Source organism: Macrotis lagotis, chromosome 1 (genome assembly GCF_037893015.1).
Source record: "Macrotis lagotis isolate mMagLag1 chromosome 1, bilby.v1.9.chrom.fasta, whole genome shotgun sequence".
In the NCBI taxonomy this organism is placed as follows: domain Eukaryota; kingdom Metazoa; phylum Chordata; class Mammalia; order Peramelemorphia; family Peramelidae; genus Macrotis; species Macrotis lagotis.
This window is the reverse complement of record NC_133658.1, coordinates 854,687,508-854,711,113: the sequence shown is the minus strand read 5'-3', so window position 1 is coordinate 854,711,113 and position 23,606 is coordinate 854,687,508. Positions and strand designations below refer to the sequence as shown.

The 23,606-nt window shown below is 40.9% G+C and overlaps 1 protein-coding gene across 2 annotated transcripts in view; it reads right to left on the bottom strand.

The window, feature by feature from the left end:
* Positions 1 to 863: 863 nt before the first annotated feature.
* LCK (LCK proto-oncogene, Src family tyrosine kinase) overlaps positions 864 to 23,606 on the bottom strand; it is a 31,029-nt gene continuing 8,286 nt past the window's right edge. For both annotated transcript variants that reach the window (XM_074217707.1, XM_074217708.1), the window contains 12 exons: positions 19,213 to 19,322; positions 18,841 to 18,922; positions 18,451 to 18,541; positions 18,221 to 18,319; positions 16,878 to 16,981; positions 15,327 to 15,476; positions 14,702 to 14,854; positions 14,131 to 14,310; positions 12,212 to 12,288; positions 11,927 to 12,080; positions 11,262 to 11,393; positions 864 to 2,942 (listed from right to left, as the gene is read on the bottom strand). In XM_074217707.1, coding sequence (XP_074073808.1) covers positions 2,740 to 2,942; positions 11,262 to 11,393; positions 11,927 to 12,080; positions 12,212 to 12,288; positions 14,131 to 14,310; positions 14,702 to 14,854; positions 15,327 to 15,476; positions 16,878 to 16,981; positions 18,221 to 18,319; positions 18,451 to 18,541; positions 18,841 to 18,922; positions 19,213 to 19,322 — 1,535 coding nt within the window. In that variant the 3' untranslated portion in view covers positions 864 to 2,739. The remainder of the gene's footprint in view (positions 2,943 to 11,261; positions 11,394 to 11,926; positions 12,081 to 12,211; positions 12,289 to 14,130; positions 14,311 to 14,701; positions 14,855 to 15,326; positions 15,477 to 16,877; positions 16,982 to 18,220; positions 18,320 to 18,450; positions 18,542 to 18,840; positions 18,923 to 19,212; positions 19,323 to 23,606) is intronic.

Sequence of the window (23,606 nt, the reverse complement as noted above, 5' to 3'; positions counted from 1 at the left end):
CGCAGGAATGAATGTTCCTCTACTTTCAAACACCGATTCTTTCACAACGTGGCTGTGTTTTGTATGACTGCCACATGGATAATAAGTCCAATTGCTTACCTTCTCGAAGAGGGAAGAAAGAAGGGAAAATTTGGAACTCGATTTTTTTTTACGTTTTTGCAAGGCAAATGGAGTTGGGACTTGCCCAAGGTCACACAGCTAGGTCATTATTAAGTGTTTGAGATCGGATTTGAACCCAGGTACTCCTGACTCCATGGCCGGTGCTTCATCCACTGCGCCACCTAGCCGCCCCGAACTCGATTTAAAAAAAAAAACGAATATTAAAAATTGTTTTTATATGTAATTGGAAAAATAGTTTTTAAAAAAAGAATCAATCCGTGAATATGCATGTTGTACTTTGTTGTCTGTTCTTTGCTACTCCCCAAAATACTACTATAAGTATTTGATGCATGCTGGGAATCCCTTTTCTCTGGCTTCCTTGTGTTCTTTCTTTTTCTTCCTTCCTTCCTTTCTTTTTTTCTTTCTCTCTTTTTTTCCCCTTTCTTCTTCTTTCCTTTCTCTTTTACCCTCAGATCGATGATTTCATCTGAGTAAGGAGGACCCAATAAGATAACTCCTCCTATCAAATTATAGTCAGAGAATTGCCTGAGAAAGGGAAATCTGTGAGAACAGAGGAAAGGTCAGTCTGAGGGAGAGAACTTAGGTTCAAATTCCAACTGTGTTAGTTAGTCTTAAATCTCAGTTTCCTCATCTGTAAAATGAGATGCCTAGACTAAATTGACCTTTGGGTACCGTCTGGTGCTATTACTTCTGTTTTATAAATGAGGAAATTAAGACTCAAAAGGTAGGAAGAGAGGCAGAGGAGGAGAAAATAGCCATTTATTAATCATCTATTGTGTCCCTTGGACACCATTGTCCAAGGAACTTATCTGTAGTTGAGTTAAACATTTTACAAATATTCTAATTGATCCTCACAACTCAGAAATGGGGAATATAATTATCTCCATTTTACAGTTAAGGAAATTGAGGTACACAGCAATGAAATGACTTGCCCAGGATTAGACAGCTAGTAAGTGTTTGAACTCAGGTCTTGCTGACTCCAGGCTCTTTCCACTGAACCACCTAGCAAGCCAAGCTCCTGGGGACTCTCTAAATTGGTGCTGGACTTAATGTGGACACTCAAATGATTGCTCTCAAAAAATCCACCAATCTCAGTTTTCCAGTTAGCAGGAATTCCATTTTCACCAGAAGAAGCCCTATACTGCTATACTGGGAAGAAAATGCTTCATGACAATTAAAGTCTAAATTTTTGTTTGTTTGTTTGTGACTGTTTTTGTTTTAAAGGCAACTCGGTGCCACAGTGGATAGCATGTTGGACTTGGGGACAGAAAGACATGAATTCAAATCCTGACTTATCTCTCAGCCTCAGTTTCCTCAAGCTTGACTTAGATAACACATTTTGCAAATCTTAAATCAATAGGTAAATCTTTGTTACTATTATTGTGGCTCTGTGATGCTAAAGTACTGCATAAATAAATTATGATCTTTTCCCAGGATGAGATCAATAGTTCAAGACAGAAGATTTGCTTCAGAGGGGAACATCATTGTCCAAGGAATTTATCTGCAGTGGGGTGAGGGGGAAACTCTTACCATTTCCTGTCCAGGTTCCCGCTCTAGCTTCCTGGAAGGGTTATCAGGGATTCTCAAAGGTCAAACACCTTTTGATGGAATATGCACAACATATACTAAAACTTTCAAATCATTTTCTCTAACACTAGCCTTTGAGAAAGTAGTGCAAGATTTCCACATTTTTAAAGTTGAGAAAATTGAGACTCAGAGAAATTGGCTAAAATCACATAAGCCAATAAATTGTTCAGTGCATGGAAATATCCTGTGATCATATTCATGTGATCCTACCCTCTATCCTATTTGTAATTTTTGTCACATCCAACCCATTGTGACCCCATTTTGGGGTTTTCTTGGCATAGAAACTGAAGTGGTTTACAGTTGAAGAAACTGAAACAAATGTCTAGGATCACAGAGTTAGTATGTCTGAGGCTGGATTTGCACTCAAGTCTATCCTGACTCCAAGCCACCTAGCCACCCTACTCTATCTTACTACCTTTTTCTGTACCTCCTTCCCTCAAAGCCCAAGGATGAGTGCTATGGCCTTACCTTGGGGTGGAGGGGTGATGATGGATAGAGAGAGTCACCATTCTTAGCTAACATTTATTGAATGTCTTCCATGTGCATAGCAGGGTGTGAGAGAATACAGAAATGTAGAACAATCCATATCCTCAAAAGGCTGCTAAGAATGTGAATTTTGTGGGGACTGAGTCAGTAAGTCCAGTCTAGGTGGACACATAGACAAAAAGAGTTAAAAGACAAAGGCAAAGTTCAGACTTCTCCTTTGGCCCAGGGAATCACAGAGGTGGGGAGATCAATCTGGGAGACAAAATGTAGGGGGCAGGGCCACAAAAGACGAGTCCAATCCCAGGTCTTCTCTTGTCTTCCTTCCTTGGAAGGTGAGGGAGTCACAAGCATGTTGCTTAATGTTGCTGAAGATGATGGAGCTGCATGCCTCCACCTACCTGAGGGTAGCCTCAGGCAGTATTACCCCCCCCACACACTTTCCCCAGACACTTCCCTGCCTCAGTCTAAGTGGAGCCATTTAGGAGGCAAGGGTGAAGTTGAGGAGGTGGACCAGAGATTGGGATGGGAGAAACCAAAGGAGGAAGGTCATGGCTGGGGCTGGTACTGGCCCTCTGTGGCAGTAAAGAAGTCCTCTAAGACACTCCTTAGGTAGTCAAAGGTAGGCCGATCCTCAGGTCTCTCCTTCCAACACAGCATCATCAGTTTGTACAGCTCCTCTGGGCAGTTGTCAGGCCTCACCATCCGATAGCCCTGTTCCAGGTTCTGAATCACCTCTGGATTGGTCATTCCTAGCATTTTAAGACAGAAATAAATAGTAAGATCAGTTGGCTCTGTGTGTGGGGGGGGGCAGGGAAACTATAAGGGGACTGAATAGGATTTAGAGTGGGGGTTCAGAAGGTCAGAGTTTCCAAGGATCTTAGATCTAACCCACCCTTCTCCAAGACCTAAAATCAAAATCTAGAATAAATCCCAGATTTCTCATCTTCACTCTTTACAATAAACCAAGAAGTATCACTCTTAGGATTTCTTCCCCTCCCCTTCACCCTCAATTTCCCCACCTATCTCCAGGACCACACCCCAGAGCTGGAAGGGCATTTTATCCAGCACAACCAGCTGGACTAACCTAAAGCATGGGTGGGGACTTAATTCCATTAAAATGGCTCCAAGAAGTAGTTCTGGGCTTTGTGAAATGTTTTCATTCTGGACCCTGTCTATAAACCTCTATGAATGATGGGATTAGACAGTCAGAGGAACTGCAGAATGCCAACAGAAATTGGGTTGATTATATTTTGGTGTAGTTTTTAGGAAAGAAGTAGAGGATGGAGCAGAGGATCAGAATACCCAAGGCTGGGGCAAGACATACTCAATTCTTGGAGAGAGGATCTTGGATACTGAAATGGGGTGGGGGTGGGGCACAGGGGGAAATGGAGACAATTAAATCAGGCCCACTTGTTTTACAGTTACAGAAACCAAAGTCTCTTTAAAGTTAAGGGATTTGCTTAGGTTTCCAAGTCTGCTAAAAGTCTGGCAGAATTTGAACGGAGATCTTCCTGACTCTGAGTCCCACATTCAATCTGTTGTAACAATTAGCTGCCTCTCTGAATATAGAGATGAGGAATGGATGATGGAGTAGGAAGTTGGGGAGCTCTCATGCCCAGGACTCACTTCCCTAGAGTTTCTACCATTTTTATTTCAGATTTAACTGAATTAGAAGGTGGGAGAGGAAGAGAATAAGCATTTTTTTTTTTATCTTTAGAGGGAATAGGCATTTATATGGCACCTACTCCCCAAAGGTAAAGGAAAGGTGAATATGGAGGGCATGCTATGAATTCTTTAAATCCAGATGGGGTCAGGTAGAGCAGCTGACTTTCTCTTCCCTCTTCAAGGCTACTAGATGGCTCAGTGGAGAAGGAAAATCCAGCCTGAGGACTCAGTTCCTCCTGCATATAATGGGGTGGGAGAGTCCAGCTTTCATTTTCTAAAGAACACAAACAGTTCTGGGCTCCTCTGGGGGCAGAGAGGTGACCCCTGGTGGACATGACTGATGATGACTACAATTCACAAAGTTCCAGAAACAATGAAACAGATTCTTTCCCAGCCTTTGTCCCAACATTTGAAGGGAGTAGGAATGTTCAGCCTGGTGAACACTTGGAGAGGGTATGATAGTTGTCTTCAGATATCTGAAAGACCAAAAGTTTATCACAAGGAAGGGGAAGGGTACCTCGCTAGTGATTTACAAACATTTTCTCATTTGATCTTCACAATAATCCTGTTAATAATGCTGTTCTTATTTCCTATGTTAAAATAGAAGAAGTTGAGGCAAACAGAGGTTGAGTTGTCCAGGGTCACACAACTAGTAAGCATCTGAGACTATATTTGGTCTTCCTAATTGTGCCACACAGCTGCTTGAAGAGGGAAGAGAAATTGGATTGTTCTGGCCCCACCTGAACCTAAAGAATTCATAGCCTGCCCTCTACACTCACCTTTTCTCCTAACTTCCCTGGATCTGGATGACAATACTAATCTTCCTAGTCAGAAAGGCTCCAAAGTAACCTTAATTCTTTCTTTTCCTCTTAAATTTTCTCAAATCCTTCTCTCCACCTTTGCCCTTACCCTCCTTTGCCAGTAGAGGACGGGCTTCACACTTTCTGATTCTAAATATATGCTTTTTCCATGACCCCCTCAGTTCTCTGACATGCAGCTCTAACCTTTCCGCAGAAGACTCACAAATTTTAACATCCAGTCTTCATTTCTCTCCTGAGTTTCTTGCTTAGATTTTTACACCTACATATACCATAGGATCTTAAATACAACATGTACCAGAGTTCATTATCTTTTCCCCCTTAAACTAATTTTGCATACTAACTTCCCTCTCAATCGTTTTTCTTTGTTTATTATGTGCTTATGAAGTGTTATATGTTATGCTAAGATGTGGGCATACAAAGACAAAAGGTTTTTTTTAATCCTTTTAAAAAACCCTCTTACTTGATCCTTTCATCCCCCACTATGTCCACTAGCTCTTCTATTATTTATAACTAAATCCCTCAAAAAGACCTATAGTAAGTGTCTCTACTTTCTCTTCTTCATTCTCTTCTTTTTTTAAAAAAAATATTTTATTGATTTATTTTTCCAACTACATATAACAGTAGCTTTCAACAATCATTTTTTTTTGCAAGGTTTTGGCTTTTAGATTTTTCTCCCTCCCTTCCCTCCCCCTGACAGAAAGCAAGCTAATATAATCTCTACATGTATAACCATACTAAACATGGATCCATATTAATCATGTTGCTCTCACTCTCTTCTTAGCCCCATACAATCCAGTTTCTGATTTCATCATTCTGTTGAGACTTCTCCAAAATTACTAACGATCTCTTACTTGGCAAATGGCATTTTCTCAATCTTCATTCTCCCTGACCTCTCCACACCCTTAGATACTACCAATCACTGTCTCCTCTTTAATACTTTCATCTCTCTAGGTTTTCTGGACAACATGCTCTCAGGTTCTTCTCTGATCTATCTGGTTGCTCTTCTTCAGACTATTTTGCTAGATTCTCTTCCATATTACCCCTTCTAATCTCTAATCCCCATGGGAGTGCCTCTGTCCTGGACTGTTGGAGAAGGTAGTTATCTTGGACAGATTGCTTTTACCTATAGCTTTAGGAGTCATCTTGGACAGATGGCTTCCCTATAGGTTTACAGTAAATTCTAGGGAATAAAACTTCATGACATATATGTTTTGTCATTTTATTCTAACCCTAAATTTTTTAAGTTTACAGTAGGCACTTAATAAATGTTTGTTGATTGATTAAAACAGTCCTTGCCTTCAAGGACTTGACTTTCTAATGGTGAAGGCAATTTGTATGTTTACAAGCATGTGCAAAATATGTGGCTATGGGAGGGAGGTCACTGACAGCTTTTGGGTGGGTGGGTAGAGAAGTCAGGTAAAGCTTCCTGAAGAACTGAACCAAGAATGCCCAGAGGTAGAAGTTAGAGGAAAGTATATCCCAGGTACTAGGGTTGCCAGTCAATAGGTGCCTACCAGGCAAATTGTTAATCTATGTAGATAAAAAGAAGGCAAAAGACAGTGCCTGCCCACCAGGAATTCACTTTAATGGGAGAGACAATATGTAAAAACAAGCTATATAACAGGAACAATAGAAAATCATTGAAAAGAATTGGGAAAGGCTTTCTAAAGAAGATGAGATTTTAGTTGGGACTTAAAGGTAGCCTGGAATTGGAGGAGAGGAGGAAGGACATCCCAGTCTAGGGGACAGCCAGAGAAAAAGCCTGGAGCATAGAAGGAGTGTCTTGCTCTCGGAACAGAAAGAAAGTCAACTTCACTGGATTGAAGAGTATGTAAGAAGACTGGAAAGACAGGAGAAGGATAGGTTATGAAGTGCTTTGAATATCAAATAGGATTTCATATTTGATCCTGGTGGTGATTGAAAGCCAGTGGAATTTATTGAGTAGTGAGGTGATGTCAGAACTAAGCTTTATAGAGGAAAATTACTTTGTTAGTTGAATGGAGTATGGGGGAGAGACTTGTGGCAGGCAGACCCTTCATGATAAGAGGATAAGGGTGAGGAGGTGAGACATGCTCTCCCATGGTGGCAATACTGAAGGAGAAGAGGGGGCATATTAAAAACATGTCACAAAGGTGAAATCAATAGGCCTTTGCTAGCAGATGGATAATGAGTTGGATAATGGGTTGGATAATGAGGAGTTTAGGATAACACCAGGTTGTGAGACTAAGAGGATGTTTTTTCTCTACAGCATTAGCAAAGTTGGAAATGTGGGGAAATTTTAGGAGGAAAAGATAAATTTTGAAGTTCAGAATGTCTAATGGATATTCAGTATGAGATATCTAATAAACATTTGGAGTTATGGGAGTGGCAATCAGCAGAGAAATTAGGATTGGATAAAAGGATTTGAGAGTCATCAAAATAGAGATGATAATTGAATCTATGGGAGCTGATGAAATCACCAAGAGAAGTGGTATAAATAGAGGATGAAGAAGGTACAAGGTAGAATCCTGAGGGTCACCTAGAAGTATCAAAAGTGACCTAGCTGAAGATCTAGCAAAGGAGGAAGATAAGGAATCAGAGGGGTAGGAGAGAGCAGTGGTCCCATAAATCTGGAGATCTTAAGAATATTCATCAAGGTGATTAAAGGCTCTAAAGATCAATAGCATCAAAGGCTGGAGAGAAGTTGAGGAGAATGAGGATTGAGAAAAGGCCATTGGATCTGTCAATTAAGAGATTATTGGTAACTTTGGAAAGAATAGATTCAGGTGAATGTAAAGAGTGAGAGATGGAGTTGCACAGCAAGTTGCTATGGCTACATGGAGAAGAATTTATGGAGGGAAGAAGCACATAAGCAAACTGGAAAGATGGGAATGAACCAGGCTGTGAAGAGACCCAAATATCAAATGAAGGAGGTCAGATATGATCCCAGAAGTAACAGAAAGTCACTGGTGTTTATTAAGGTGAATGGGTGTTGAAATGGTTGATATAGTCAGACCTGAGTTTTGCTTTAGGAAAATTTGTGTGGCTCTACTGAGATGGATTATGAGAAACTAAGTGGTACAGTGGACGAAGGACTGGGTTTGGAATCAGGAAGATTCATGCTCATTAATTCAGTTCCAAACTCAAACGCTTACTAGCTGTGTAACCCTGGCAAATCACTTAATCCCATTTGTCATCTGTAAAGTGAGCTGGAGTCCAATATCTCTGCCAAGAAAACCCTGAATGGGTCCTGGAAGAATTGGACTGAAAAATGACTTAAATGACTTAAAAACAAAAGAGGATGGATCAGAGCAACAAGAGACTGGAGGCAGGAAGACCAGTTAACAGTCTATTGAAATAGTCCCAGTGAGAGGTATGGACACTGTCATCTTTCCAATCACCCAGAGTCACAATTCCTCACTCACTCATCTTTCCCTCTCCCATATGCCAAATTTTATTTTTACCTCCAAGATATATCCATCCCCTTATCTCTATTCACACTACAGCCACACTAATTCAGACTTACATCATCTTACCTTTTGCCTGAATTATTACAATAACCTCCTGTTTTCTCTGCTTTTTTTCTTTGATTCTAATTTGTTTATATTTTTAATTTTTAAATGCTTTAAATTGACAAGAACATTATCAATAGTTCAAGATTTTTCCCTTCTTCTCTTCCCTCTTCCCTCCCCAAGATGACAAGTAATCTAAGTGATACATGTATAATCATGTAAAATGTATTTCTATATTAATTATATTATGAAATAAGAATCAGAACAAACAAGAAATGAGAAAAAAATAATACAAAAAGTGAAAATAATATCCTTTGGTCTGCATTCAGACTCCACAATTCTTTTCTCTATAAGTGGATCTTGCCTTTAATTTCTGAGGCTGGAAATGGGGACTGGATATACATTAGTAAGTTGGGGGGGGTCTCTTATGGAGAGGGCTAATTCCCTGGAGTTTTTCTTCATAGTTCCTCAGAACTATAAAGTAGAAGAAAAATCCTATCTCTTCACTCCAACCTCCATACTTGCCAAGGATATTCTAAAGCACAAATCGGATTTATTCACTCAAGAAGAACCAATGGCTCTCTATCATCACTAGGATAAAATATAAATGCCTCTGTTTGATAATTAAAATTCCTTATGACATAGTCTACCTTTCTAGGGTGATTGCACATGAATCCCTCTCAAATATTTTAGGTTCCAGTCAGACTGGTTCATCTATACTTCCCCCATCTATGCTTGTCCCTTTCATTATATTATGTTATGATTTTGCTTGCACAGACTGCCATCCCCCCCATTTCTGAAATGCTCTTCTTCCTCCCCCCCCCTTTTATTATAATCCCTTCAAGGGTTACCTCAAATGCCATCTCTGACAAGAGTTTTTCCTAATTTCTCCAGGCTTTAGTCCCATACCCAGACCCTTCCTTGTTTATTTTAAATATATTCTGTATATTCACTTGAATGTGAACTTGTTCTAATCAATTGGTAGAATGTAAGTTCAATGAGGACAAGAACTGTCTCATTTTTGTATTTGTGCTCCAGTGCCTGGGGACCATTTGTAATAAATATTAACTGATAAATTCTACTCACACATTATTTAGGCCCACGTTAGTCCTCCCCAGGTTATTTTTCAATAACAACTTAATAGGGGCGGCTAGGTGGCACAGTGGCTAGAGCACCAGCCCTGGAGTCAGGAGTACCTGAGTTCAAATTTGGCCTCAGATACTTAATAATTACCTAGTTGTGTGGCCTTGGGCTAGTCACTTAACCCTATTTGCCTTGCAAAATCCTAAAAAAAACCCAACAACCTAATAAATCTCAATGAAAACCTAACCAACCCCTGTTTCCAACCTCTTCCCTTGCCTATCCTTTACATAGCTGCCAAAATAAATCTTTCTGACTTGTATGAATTGATGCTGAGTGAAATGAGCTGAGTCAGAACATTGTATACATTAACAGCAACAATCAACTAAGGTGGACTTGCTTATCTCAGCAGGACGGTAATCAAAGACAATTCTAAAGAACTCGGATAGAAAATACTATCCACATCCAGAAAAGGAACCATGGTGTCTGAATGCAGAGCAAAGCTTGCAATTTTCAATTTAAAAAAATTTTTTTTGTTTTATTTTTTCTTTTTGTTCTGATTCTTCTTTCACAAGAGGATATGGAAATATGGTTAACATAATATGGTAATATGTTTAACATAGTATTTTATATATATATATACTATATCAGATTGCTCTTTTTCAGGGAAAAGGAAGGGAAGGAGGGAGAAAAATGTGAAACTCAAAACCTTACCAAAATGATTGTTGAACCAACACCTAACACCCTTTACCAAGATAAGATCCAAATGGTTACAGGATTTAGACATAAAAAACAAAATAATTGTTGAAACTATTTTTGCATATCATCAGAAAAATAAATTTAAAAATAAATCTTCCTAAGGCACAAGTCAAGTGGTATTACTGCATCTCCCATTGTCCTTCTCTAGATTCCTAATGCCTCATGCATAAAATTCACCCCTCCTTAACCCAGCATTTCAGACTCCTTTAAAGACTCTTCACAATCTAGCTCTCATCTGCAACTTCCAGGCTTCTTTTCTTTTTTGGGGGGGAGGGGAAGAGAGGGTTGGAGCAAGAGACTTACCTAGTGTCACACAGATAGTAAGCTTCTGAGGTTGGATTTGAACTCAGGTCCTTTTTGCTCTCTCCTTTCACCACTTAGCTGCCCCTCCCAATCTTTTTTTCCTATTTTTGTCATCCATATACTCCATGTTCAGTACAAATAGGAGTAGACAGTTGGGTGGCTCAGCAGGTGGGGCACGAGGTCAGTAGTTAATCAAGCAATAAACAGTTATTAAGTGCCTACCAAGTGTTTAGCACTATGCCAAGCACTGGAAGTGTCTGGAAGATCTGACTTCAAATTTGACCTCAGACATTTACTAGCTGTGTAATTCTGGTCACACTTCACTACTGTCTACTTCAGTTTCCTCAATTGTAAAATCTCTCAGGGTTGTTGTCAGCATCAAATGAGATAATATTTACAAAGAGCTTAGTTGGTTTTTTTTTTTACATTTTTGCAAAGCAATGGGGTTAAGTGGCTTGCCCAAGACCACACAGCTAGGTAATTAAGTGTCCGAGGTCATATTTGAACTCAGGTCCTCCTGACTCCAGGGCCAGTGCTATCTGCTGTGCCACCTAGCTGACCCATAAAGAGCTTAGTTTTACAAGACCTGATACATTAATAAATGTTTATTCCCTTTCCCTTTAGGGAGTTAAATGACTTCCCCAAATTCACACAACTATTGAGTGGTAGATTTTTACATTAACTAGGCTATAATGCTTTCCTTCTAATTCCCACTGTTTTCTGCCTTGTCCTTCTCTATATTGCCTTGATTCTTACCGGGGTGCTGGAGCAAATGGGGTTCCTGGGCCTCCTCCCAGCTGGGTCACCTTCCCTGCCACCTAAGGGTCTTGCCTATGGGCCTGCTTTAAGGGAGAAGGGGTCTTGCAAATATTCAAGTTTCCCTCTCATGAGTATAACCTCTTTCATGTAATTCCCTCCCTGCAGATCCTTTTTGGACTCTGATTCTGACCTGGGTAAGGGATCCTCCCATAAGTGACGATTTCTGTGAGCAAGATGCCAAAAGACCAGACATCTGACTTGATTGTAAATGTCCCATAGTTGATGGCCTCAGGAGCTGTCCACTTGATGGGAAATTTCGCTCCTGAAATGAAGAATTACAAGGGTCTATGGAATTCCACAGATTTTCATTCCCACTCTTTCAATGAGATAGAGAGATCCTGTTATTCACCCCTTCTTCCACCAACAGGGTGAGAGGGGTTCCTTAACTATGACTTTTCTACATTTCAGTACCCGACATTCATCTCTCTGTCCTTGGCTTTGGTTCACCTCCCACTTGCATGTTTCCTTGCTCCCAAAATTATCTTTCCCATAGCCCTCCTTCAGTCATGGGTCATTTGGCCATATGTCCTCCAGCTACTTTGAGATGTGACACCTCTTTCAGAGCTACACCTTCCCCAGATATAGTCCTCCTTATCCCATTTCCAATCATGAGTCAGTTTTGTGGTTCCTTGTCTCCAATCTATGTCCTTTGTGATTTTCCTCTAGGCCCAAGACTCCCTGTTGTGTGTCCCTCTGGCCTTCTGAACAGTGCTCTTCCTCCATTTGGCCCTCTCACTTTCACTCTCATTGGCCCTCTCCTTATTCCCATCCCTCTCCCACCACACAAATACTTACCCTCCCTAGCTGTGTACTCATTGTCCTCAATTAGTCGGGCCAATCCAAAGTCTGCAATCTTACAGTTCAATGTGTCTGATACAAGAATGTTTGCTGCCCTAAGGTCCCGGTGGATGTAATTCCGCTCCTCAATGAATGCCATTCCTTCAGCAATCTGAGGACTCAGAGAAGAAAGGGGAAGGTCAGCACTCTGGAGTCCCTTCCTTCCCTCTCCCTTTCCCAAGGTCCACTACCAAGCCACTTAACACCCCATTCCCTCTCCCACAAACCCTGTCCCAATCTCACCTGTGCAGCCATATCCAGCAATTTGTGGATGGTTAGTTTGACTCCTGTGGTGGTTTTGAGGAAGTCTACCAGGCTCCCTGTGGGTCAGAATATTCAGCTGAGGGTAGAAATGACCTTAACTTATGGTGTAAACTCTTCTAGGAGAAGAGTCTATGGAATTCCGCAGATTTTCATTCCCACTCTTTCAATGAGATAGAGGGGTCCTGTAATTCACCCCTCAGTCTCTATCAGAACTCCTCCACCTGGATAATCTCCACAACTTTCTCCACTCCAGCACAGAGCCATAAAATACTTCTATATTAAGTTTAAGGTCTGAACTGAGGCATAAAGAGTGTAGAGGAAGATCTCAGGAAAAGGTGATGATATTTTAAGACTATATAATATCAAAAACAGCTAGGTGGCGCCAATAGTGCATAGAGTGCCAGATATGGAATCGGGAAGCCTCACCTTCCTGAGTTCAAATACAAGCACCCACTAGCAGTGTGACCCTGGGCAAATCACTAATTCTGTTTGCCTCAGTTTCCTCAGCTGTAAAATCACCTGGAGAAGGAAATATTAAACCACTCCTGTATCTTTGCCAAGAAAATCCCAAATGGGGTCACTGAAATGACTGAACATAGAATACCAGAGCTGAGGAGGGATCTAGAAATATAAAGAATGTCAAAGCTAGATAGGATTTTACACCATCAGATATGGAAGAGCCCTTAGAGCGCAGAACACAGAATATTAGCATCCTTATCTCTTTAAAATTTTGTTTTTGTTTTTGCAAGGCAATGGGGTTAAGTGATTTGCCCAAAGTCACACAGCTAAGTAATTATTGTCTGAGGCAGGATTTGAACTCAGGTCCTCCAGAATCCAAGGCCAGTGCTCTATCTACTGCATCACCTAGCTGCTCCCAAACATGGAATGTTAGAACTGGAAAAGTCTTTAACCTATAGAACACAGACTATCAGAATTATAAGTGACCTTGAAATATAAAATGTAGGAGTTAAAAAGACTTTGGAATATTGGATATCAGAGCTAGAAAGGATCTTAGAGAATATCCAGGCTTACTGCCTCATTTTGAAGGCAGGAAAACCTCTAAGCTAGAAAAGATCTTAAAATGATGGCTTGCCTATTGTCAGATGGGACTTTAGTGACTGAATTGAGAATAAGACCCAGGTCCCTTGACCCAGTCCAGGGTTCTTTCCACTATCCCATATACACCTTACTAGCCTACCATTAGGATCCTCAACTTTGACTCAGAGGGTCACATTTTCTTTTTTCGGAGTTAGAATAATTTTCCAGTTGCTAAGTAAGATAAAGGCAGGATGCTTGTACTCCTCCCATTGGAAAGGGGAATTGCCCAAGGAAGGAAGAGAATCCTTTGAGTCTGAGCCAAGTCCTGAATGGGGCATGATGCTGCTGACCAAGGCTCTATGGCTATGTTAAGTCTGTAACTTCTTCCTTTCTACCTTTCTACGTCCCTCCCCCTCCCCCTGAATAAAAGACCCCTTGGAGAACCTTCAACTACTCTTCTGAAAGAATGGCTTGTCCCTGCTCCCCATCTCTTCACCATTTCTCTACAGTCACTGGACTGGTCTAGCTGTTTGGTCAAGATTCTTTTGTGGTCTTCCCAGCACCAGAGGTAATCCTCAAACTAAGAAAAAGATGATCATATCACTTATCAAGGATGGTGTAGAAACGATAGACTGGATACCCTTGGGGTCCCTTCTGCCTTTGAGATTCTTTGATTAAGCATGGGGATTGTAGGGATCTGAGATTACTTCCTGTCCCTCATCCCTCTGGTAGGGGAGGTCCAGGTCTCTGGTGCATGTTGTAGGATGGCTCTGGAAACTTTAGGAGGGGTAGCACTTGGTAAGAGGAGGCAGTTCTAGTGTCCTGGGGGAAGGGGTAGTTAGTGCCACCTTTACACCCACCGTTCTCCATGTATTCAGTGATGATATAGATGGGCTCCTGTGTGACCACCGCATAAAGGCGTACCAGCCGCTGGTGCTGCAACTGTTTCATCAGGTTGGCCTCAGCCAGGAAGGCATCAGGGGACATGCTGCCCGCTTTCAGACTTTTCACAGCTACCTTGGTATGCCCGTTGTAATATCCTAGGGTAAGGGAGAATGATTCTCAGGTGCTTGCTTGCTCTAGGTTTTGACTCCACCCTAATGCCTATATGTCTCTATTTGCTAGGGGAAGGAGGAGGAGGGAAATCATTCTCTCCTCTTTCTCCAGACAGCTATTTCTTGTCTGGGGCCCTGCCCAAACTTGGGCCTGAAGACTCTGTTTCTAAGGTAACAGTAATTACCACCAGCACCAATTTAGTACTTTTAAAAACTCTGAAATCCTTTTCGTGCATTTGATCACTGGTATGGACAGTAAGTAATGCATAGTAAGGAACCCTTGGGGTTGCAGGATCCAAGAGGCAGGACAGTAAGTAGCCCACTCTCCATCTCTAACTTGGGTCCTTGTTCCATGGGGTTACCAGCCCTCACTTACCCATCCAGACCTCCCCAAACTGGCCAGCTCCCAGCCTCTCCACCAGCTTCAAGGTCTCTCGTGGAACCTCCCACTCATCTTCCCACCAGGGCTTCTGTGGTTTTTGGGTCTGGCAGGGCCGGCTCAGTCGAGTACATAGCCCATCTGAGACTTCTGTGGGTCCAAAGGGGTGCTTGGGTGAGGGAAAGCCTTGGACACATGACACCTCTGCCCTCCCCAAGGGGATGAGGAGTAGGGGTGAAAACTAGGGAAAAACCTCTATCATTATGTTTGTCATGGGAGGGAGGTTTGGAGGGACTCTTAGCTAAAATTGTGGGTCTAGGGATTTGAGGATGAGGTTTGTCAGAAGCTAAAAGGTTGAGAATGGAGGTGAGTTTATCTAGTGATATCTAAACATTTTGTGAGGTCACTGAAATTAGGACCTGGGGTTTGAGGACCCTGTCTTGGTGAGTTTAGGGGAGCTGAAGATGCATTGGGGATTTGAAACTGAAAGCTAGGAGTTTGGGGAGGAGACACTGGTTGAGTTTGGGGGGGTGAAAAATAGGGAGGTTGAAACTGGAGGTCTGAGGCTATGGCTCTAAATGAGTTGGGGCCTGGGGAGTTTGGGTCTAAGGTCAGGGCTCACTGGAATAATGCTGGACCAGCTCATGAAGATTCGGAAAAGTGATTCGGGGAGAAATGTAGAAGCCGCCATTGTCCAGGTTGCGGATCTTATAATGTTTCACCACCTCTCCCTGGTTCTGGTCAAAGTCCCGTACGGACAGAGAGAAGGAGCCTGTAAGGATTGGGGACAGTCAAGATTAGGAGACATACACAACCTTCCTTCCACCCCCAACCAAGCAGATTGCACAAAACTGGAAGGGATGATTAACACTCTGGATGATGAGGTCATGGTCCAAAAAGATATTTACAGGGGGTGGCTAGGTGGCGCAGTGGATAGAGCACTGACCCTAGAGTCAGGAGTCCCTGAGTTCAAATCCGGTCTCAGACACTTACTAATTACCTAGCTGTGTGGCCTTGGAAAAGCCACTTAACCCCATTTGCCTTGCAAAAAAAAAAAAACTAACAAAATGATATTTACAGGCTGGAGTATTGGGCTAAATCTAATTAGATGAAATTCAATATAAATGTAAAGACTTACACTTGGATCCAAAACATCAATTTCACAGGTGCAAGGGAATATGATTAAACAGTTTGTTTTAAAAATATATGGGTATTTTAGTGGACTACAAGTTCAACAATCAATAATAAGATATGGAAGCTAGAAAAGCTAATATGATCATAGGCACAGGCTACATTTAGAGAATAAGGAGGTAGTTTTTGTACTCTGTCCTCATCAGACCATAGTTAAAAGACTATGTTTGATCCTGAACACCATTATTTTAGGAAGGATATTGAAAATCTAGAGGGTGACCAATCAGGATAGTGAAGAGTCTTGAGTTCATGATATAGTTTGGATGAAGGAATTTGGCATATTTAACCTGAAGAAAACTCAGGAAGGACCCAAGAATTGTGTTTAAGTATAGGAAGGACTGTAATTTAGGGAAGGAATTAGATTTGTCCCACTTGTCTTCAGAAGGCAGAATCAGGAATGATGGGTGAATGTTACAAAGAGAAAAATTTAGGAAAATCATAAATATTTATAGCTGTCCCAAAATGAAAAGGGCAGCTAGGTGGCACAGTGAATAGAGCACTGGTGTGGAGTCAGGAAGACATCTTCTTGAGCTCAAATCTGGTTTCAGACACTTAGCACTCAGGCAAGTTATTTAATCCTATTTGCCTCAGTTTTCTCATCTGTAAAAATGAGTTTCTTGGCAGTATTTCTTCCAAGAAAACCTCATATAGGGTCACTGAGAGTCAGGCACTACTGAAAAACGACTTAACGATAACTATAGTGAAATGCGCTCCATTTCTGAAGGTGGTCGATTCACCCTCTTTGGAAATCTTCAGACATAGGCTGAGGGACCTTTGGGTATATTATAATAAGTATATTATCATTAGGTATATTATTCCTTTCCAAGAATGGGTTGATTAGAGGTTCACTGAAGAACTTTCTAATTCTGAGATGGTGGGATTCTATGATTCAAATCTGCACCCCACCTTCCTTTCCTATCCCATATTTCTGATTCCTTGATCTCCCTTCACCTCTTCTGCAGATATCCCCTAGTCCCCTCACCTGCAGTGGTTTCACTCTCTCTGATCAAGAAGGATCCATGGGTGTTCCCAGGGGCCAAAAGTTGTCTCTCAGCATCCTTCCGGCTCAGGTCCTTGAAAAACCACCTACCAAGGCCCAGTCAAGTCTTTCCCCCATTGTTCTCAAGAGTCACCCCTCCCGTACCAGAATCTCCCCCTAGGTTCTCCCTTTATAATGGTCAGAAAATGCCCTCATCTGGAAACTTTGGGAAAGAGCTGAGAGTTAGCAATGGAATCACCTCCAGTCTGCTAAAATCAAGGGCCAAGCTGAACCTGGGTGATTTTGTATTCAGGAATCCCACCCAGATAAATCCAAGTTTCCTTGCGAATTGTTGGAGCTGGAGGGAACCTCAGAGTTCATCCAGAGAAAATGTGAACACCAGAGTAGGGACTTGTTCAAAGTTATCTAGATCTGTTTGAAGGTAGGGGAATAGGAAAAGAATTTGGAGCTCAAATTCTGAAAAAAAAAAGTTAAAATTGTTTTTACATGGAATTGGGGGAAAGAAAACATTAATTTTCTTTCAAAAGTCATCGAGTTGGTAAAGTAATACAACTAGAGCCTGTATCTAAAGCCATCTAGAAACTCATTTGAAGTAGAACGTAAGCTCCTTGAAGGTAGGGACTGTTTGGTTTGTCTTTGAATTCTTAGGCTCTTGTGTAGTTCTTAGCACCTAGATAAATGTTTGCTGAATTGAATTTATAATTTCTGGGGATCTGTTCCAACTCTGGATTTCCTGGGGATGTCTGCTACCTCTAGTCTGGATCTAGAAGCCCTATTTGAGTGATTTCTCTGTTTATTCTTTTGTCTGGTCAGTAAAACCTAGAGAAGTGGTCTGGTTAGAGAGAAGGGGCAGAGGGAAGGGGAGCCAGATTTAGCTATTTAGTGATGGTGGCATTGACAGAAGAAGGTAATTAGGATCTGGCAAGAACACTGGAGTTGTAGTTAAAGATTCCAACCCCCAACCCCCCTGCATGACCTATAAGAATAAGTCCCTTAACCTCTGGGCTTTAGCCTGCTTCTCTGCAAAAAAGAATGGATTGGATTAGAAGACCTTTAAAGTCCTTTCCAGCTCTGTGATTCAGGGAGGCAAGAAAGGTCAGGGTCCAAGATAATCATAGGGTTTAGTGATTTGGATTGGGAGTTCTGAGATAAGGAGAAAGTCTTGGATTCCAAAGCTAAGTAAGGCCTGAGAAGTGCCCTGAGGAAATGATATATACTGGCAGAGACCCAACGCCCAGGACCAGGGATGCTTGGAAGCTCCTGTCTCCCTGCAGTCTCCCAGTGGGACTCCATTTCTTCCCTATCCCTCCCCATATGTTACTCACGGCTCAGGCTCTAGGCTGTTTGCTTTGGCCACAAAGTTGAAGGGAATGTAGCCCTCCTGACCAGTGGTCAGGGACTGTGCTTTCCACCATTCTCCATTCCTACAGATGGAAGGAACCCAATCAGTTCTTATGGACTTATAGATTTGACTGCATCCCCAACCTGGCCCCTGGGTGGATGGAGCTCCAAGCCTCTGCCCTCTCCCTGGCTGGAGGGGTTAAGGAAGACTCACTGCTCCAGGATCTTCAGCTGCTCCCCCTTCTCAAAGCCCAGATCCCCATCATGGGAGGGCTTATAACTGTGCAGAGCAATGACCAGGTTATCTGTGAAGAGCAGATTCATAGGTGAAGAACAGGGCAGGGATGGGCCTAAAGTTACATAGCAGGTGAGAATCAAAGACAGATTGAAGGATACTAGAAACCTCTAAGAAAAAGGTAGAAATAGAGGCATCCAGTTAAATGAACCAAGACCTGGAGAGAGCAGACTAAGTGAACTGAGAGGGTATATTGGAGTTTGTGTGTCTCTGAATGTGTGGAAAGTATCTGGGTTGCCCATGTGCCAACATCTCCTACTCCTCCTCCCTCCACATATACCCAGGGGACCCAACTGTGGTGTAAGATACCTTGTAATGGAGACACAGGTGGGTTTAAACCTTCATAGGTGACCAAGGGATCCCGCACGTCAGAACCATTTCTCATTGGGAGCTGGGGGGAAACAGATAAGCAGGTAAAGCTTGGGAGAGGGGTGGGGATGAGGAGCAAAGACTCCAAACAGCCCCGAGTCCCTGGCTCCCCACTCAACCTGCCCCGCCTCCAGCCCAGATTAGGAATAAGGAGACCTGACTATTGGTTCCTGCCCTGCCCCTGACTTGCTTAAAATCTTGGGAAAATCCCTTCCCTTTTCTGAGTTTCCATGTCTTTTTCTGGAGAATGAGGAACCAGTTACTCTCAGAGGTCACTTCAAGTTTTAGGGGAAGCCTCTCTCCTGAGCCTACCCCTCCCTTGGCATCCAGTGGTACAATAGGGTAGTGGCATCGTTCACAGACATCAATATTTTCCATCCAATCCTCATCGAGGCTGGAGCTGCAGCAGCAGCCCATGGTCCCTATGGGGAGAAGGAGTAAGGGGATGGGGGAGAGAAGAGGAAAATGGATCATATTTCCATGTCATCATTAAAGATTGTTGCCCAGTCATAGAAAACCCCAGTTGCCGAGCTCCAGTACATGTACTGTGCAAAGCTAGGAAGCACCCTGGGGTCCCCCTGACCCATTTCATTTTTATGTCAGATTCTTCTTCACCATAGCTCCCCCCCCCCCCACATATATACACACACTTGCCCAGGCTCCACCCTCCCACCTGCAACAACAAACTGCCATCTACACCTTTGTCTTTCTCCTACTTCCTGCCCTACCCCTGACCCACTCCCCAAGCCCCTAGGTTTTGAGTTCCCAAGATTTCCCCCCCATTCTTCCCAGCAGAAGAGGGATCTGAGCCATGGGAGCCCCCATCTTAGGTAGAATGTCCAAAGGGTCAGTCACCTGCTTGGGACGAGCCTTGGAGGGTTCATTTGGGGGGAAAGAGGGATCTTGTCTATAGGGGTGGAAAATAGAACTAGAAGGCCTCCTTCCTGCCCAGGTGGCTTTCTCCCTTGAGCCTGGTATAGAGTGTGGGGAGGGGGGAAGGGAAGAGAATGGTATAAACAATCCTGAGATCAGAGACAACTTGGGTATAAGTCCCAGATTGCCATTTACAAGCTGTGTGACCCTAAGGAAGTCCCTTCTCTCTGAACCTCAGTCTTTTCATCTGTAAAATGAGGTTAATAATATCTGCATTTTTACTTTTTAGAATTGCTATGAAAAAGGAGTTTCTTAAACCTTTAAAATGCTATGGAAATATGAGCTTTTGTAATTACTGAGGGGTAGTAGGACTGAAAAGTCATCCAAGGTGACTAATTTTACAGTCAGAAAGAAGGCAGGGAAAATGCATTAGTCCTCAGATCAGAAAAGAAGGGGAGTCTGCCTAAGGTCAGGGAGGAAAAAGTACTAAACCACAGAATTTCAGACCTTTGAAGTCCCTCCCAGAATATCTAGCCCAATTTGTATAGATCAGGAATTTCCTCTTTATAACATCCCAGAAGGAAATAAATGGAACTTTCCTTAAAATAATAAGTAACATCTACCTAAAACCATCAGCAAGCACTATCTGTCTTGGGGCTAAGCCAGAAGTCTTTTCAATAAAATAAAGAGTAAAGCAAGAATGTCCATTATTACCACTATTATTCAATATTGTTCTAGAAATGCTAGCTATAGGAATAAAACAGGAAAAAGAAAGTGAAGGAATTAGAAAAGGCAATGAGTAAACAAAACTGTCACTCTTAACAGATGATACGATGTTATACTTAGAAAATCAAAACTAGTACAAATAATTAAAAATTTAGCAAAGATGCAGGATATAAAATAAACTCACACAAAGCATCAGTATTTCTATAAATTATCAACAAAATCCAGTAGCAAGACATAGAAATTCTACTTTAAATAAATATAGCCAATATAAAATACTTGAGAACCTACATGCCAAGATAAAACCAGGAACTCTATAAACACAATTACACAACACTTTTCACATAAATAGTCAGCTCTCTCAGACAAATAAGTCAGTTATCTATAGTCATAAGAAAAATTGCTCTAAATCATTATTGATTAGAGAAATCAAATTAAAATTTCTCTGAGAAACTATTTTATATCAATCAGATTGACTAATATGACAAAAAAAAAAAGAAAATGATCAATGTTGGAAGGTATTTGGGAAAACTGGAGCACTAATGCATTGTTGGTGAAGCTGGGAACTGATTCAACCTTTTTGGAGAGCCATTTGGAATCATGCCCAAAGGGCGATAAAAATGTGCATTATCCTTTGATCCAACAAAACCACTACTGGGTTTGTATCCTAAAGTGATCATGAAAAAGGGTAAAAATCTCAAATGTACAAAACTATTCACAGCAGTTTTTTTATATTTGCAAAGAACTGGAAATTGATGCTGATCATCTGGGGAACGGTTGAACAAATTTTGGTATATGTAGATGGAACACTATTGTTCTATAAGAAATCATGAGGAATGGGATTTCAGAAAGGTCTGGAAAGACTTGCTGAGAGTTATCAAAGACTTGATGCTGAGTGAAATGAATAGAACCAGAAGAATTTTGTATACACTAACAACAAAATGGGGTGATGATCAACCCTGATGAATTTGTTCATTTCAGCAGTAAAATAATCAAAGACAATTTTATTAGACTTGTGATGGAAAAAAATATCATCCATATCCAGAAAAGGATGAAGACCAAAGCTTATTATCTTCAATTTTTAAAGGTTGTCATGTATTATGTCATTGCTTTTCTCTCTAATTTTTTTCATTCATTTGGACCTGGCTCTCTCAAAATATGATCAATATAGAACCTTGTTTATTTAGCATGATTATAACTGTAGTGTCTATATCAGATTGCTTTCTGTCAGGGAGAGGAGGGAGGAAAGGGAGGGAGAGAGGGAGAAAAATGTAAAACTCAAAACTCAAAACCTTGCAAAAAAAAAATGATTGTTAAAAACTACCATTGCATGGAGTTGGGAAAACAAATAAAATATTTTTTTTAAAAAACCAAATAGTAGGGGCAGCTAGGTGGCTTAATGGATAAAGCACCAGCCTTTGAACCTGGGTTCAAATGCAGTCTCAGACACTTAATAATTACCTAGCTGTGTGGCCTTGGGCAAGCCACTTAACCCCATTTGCCTTGTAAAAACCTAAAAAAATAAAAAATAATAAAAAATAAAAATCAAATAGTCATATCTAAACAATTGGAAAAATATCAAGGGTTCATGGGTAGGTCAAGTCAATATAATAAAAATGACAATTCAACCTAAGTTAATTTATTTATTCAATGTCATAAACTATCAAAAATTATTTTATAAAGCTAGAAAGAATTCATCGGGAAAAACAAAAGATCAATTATATCATGGCAATTATTTTATTTATTTTGTTTAGTGATGCAATATTGTAGTTTTACTTTTTTAAAATTTAAATTTATTTATTATTCCAACTACATGCAAAAATAGTTTTCAACATTCATTTTTTGGTAAGATTTTGAGTTCCTATCAAGGCAATTATTGAAAAAATGAAAAAGGCAGATCTCAAATGATATTACAAAGCAGAAATCATCAAAATAATCTGACGCTAGTTTAGAAATAGAGGGGTGGATCAATGAAATAGATTAGGCATACAGTATACATTAGTAAATGATGATAAAAATCTAGTATTTGACAAACCCAAAGATCCAAACTCTTGGATGAGAATTTATCATTTGGCAAAGATTGCTGGGAATACTGGAAAGCAGTTTGGCAGAAACCAGCTTGAGACCAATATTTTATACATATTCCAGGATTAGATCAAAATGGGTACATGATTTAGTCATAAAGGGAGCTAAAATAAACAAATTAGGGCACAGAAAATTTTACCTGTCAAATCTATGGATAAGGGAAGAATTCATGATCAAATAAGAGAGAGAAGCATGGGATATAAAATGGATAAATTTGATTACATTAAATTAAAAACTTGCACAAACAAAACCAGTGCTACCCAGATTAGAAGGAAAGCAGGAAATGGAGGGGTGGGGGTGGGGGAAAATTTTACAGAAAGTTTCTCTGATAAGGATTTTGTTTCTTAAATATATAGAGAAATGAATCAAAATTATAAGAATTTGAGTCACACCCCATTTGATAAATTTTCAAAGGATATGAACAGGCAGTTTTCAGAACAAAGATGAAAAGATGTGTTAAATCACTAATGATAAGAGGAATGCAAATTAAACAATTCTGAGTTATTGTCTTCCATCTATCTGATGGGTTAATATAACAAAGGAAAATGGCAACTGTTGGAGGGAAAGTGAAAAAATTGAAACACTAATTGGTGATGGTGGAGTTGTGAACTGATCCAACCATTCTGAAGAGAAATTTAGAACTATGTCCAAAGGGTTATAAAACTGTGCAGATCCTTTGATCCAGCAACACCACTATTAGGTTTATAACTTAAAAAGATCAAAGGAAAAGGAACTATATGAACAAAAATGTTTATAGCAGTTCTTTCTGAGGTGGTAAAGGACTGGAATTTGAGGGAATGTCTATCCATTAGGGAATGACTGAACTGGTCATGGTAAATGAATGTGATGGAATACTATTAGGCTAGCAGAAATGACTAGCAGGATGTATTCAGAGAAACTTGATAAGACTTTCATGAATTGAAGAAAAGTGAAATGAACAGAACGAAGAGAGCTAGGCAAACAGCAACCACATTATTGTATGATGATCAACTAAATGACTTTGCTATTTTCAGCAATACCATCAT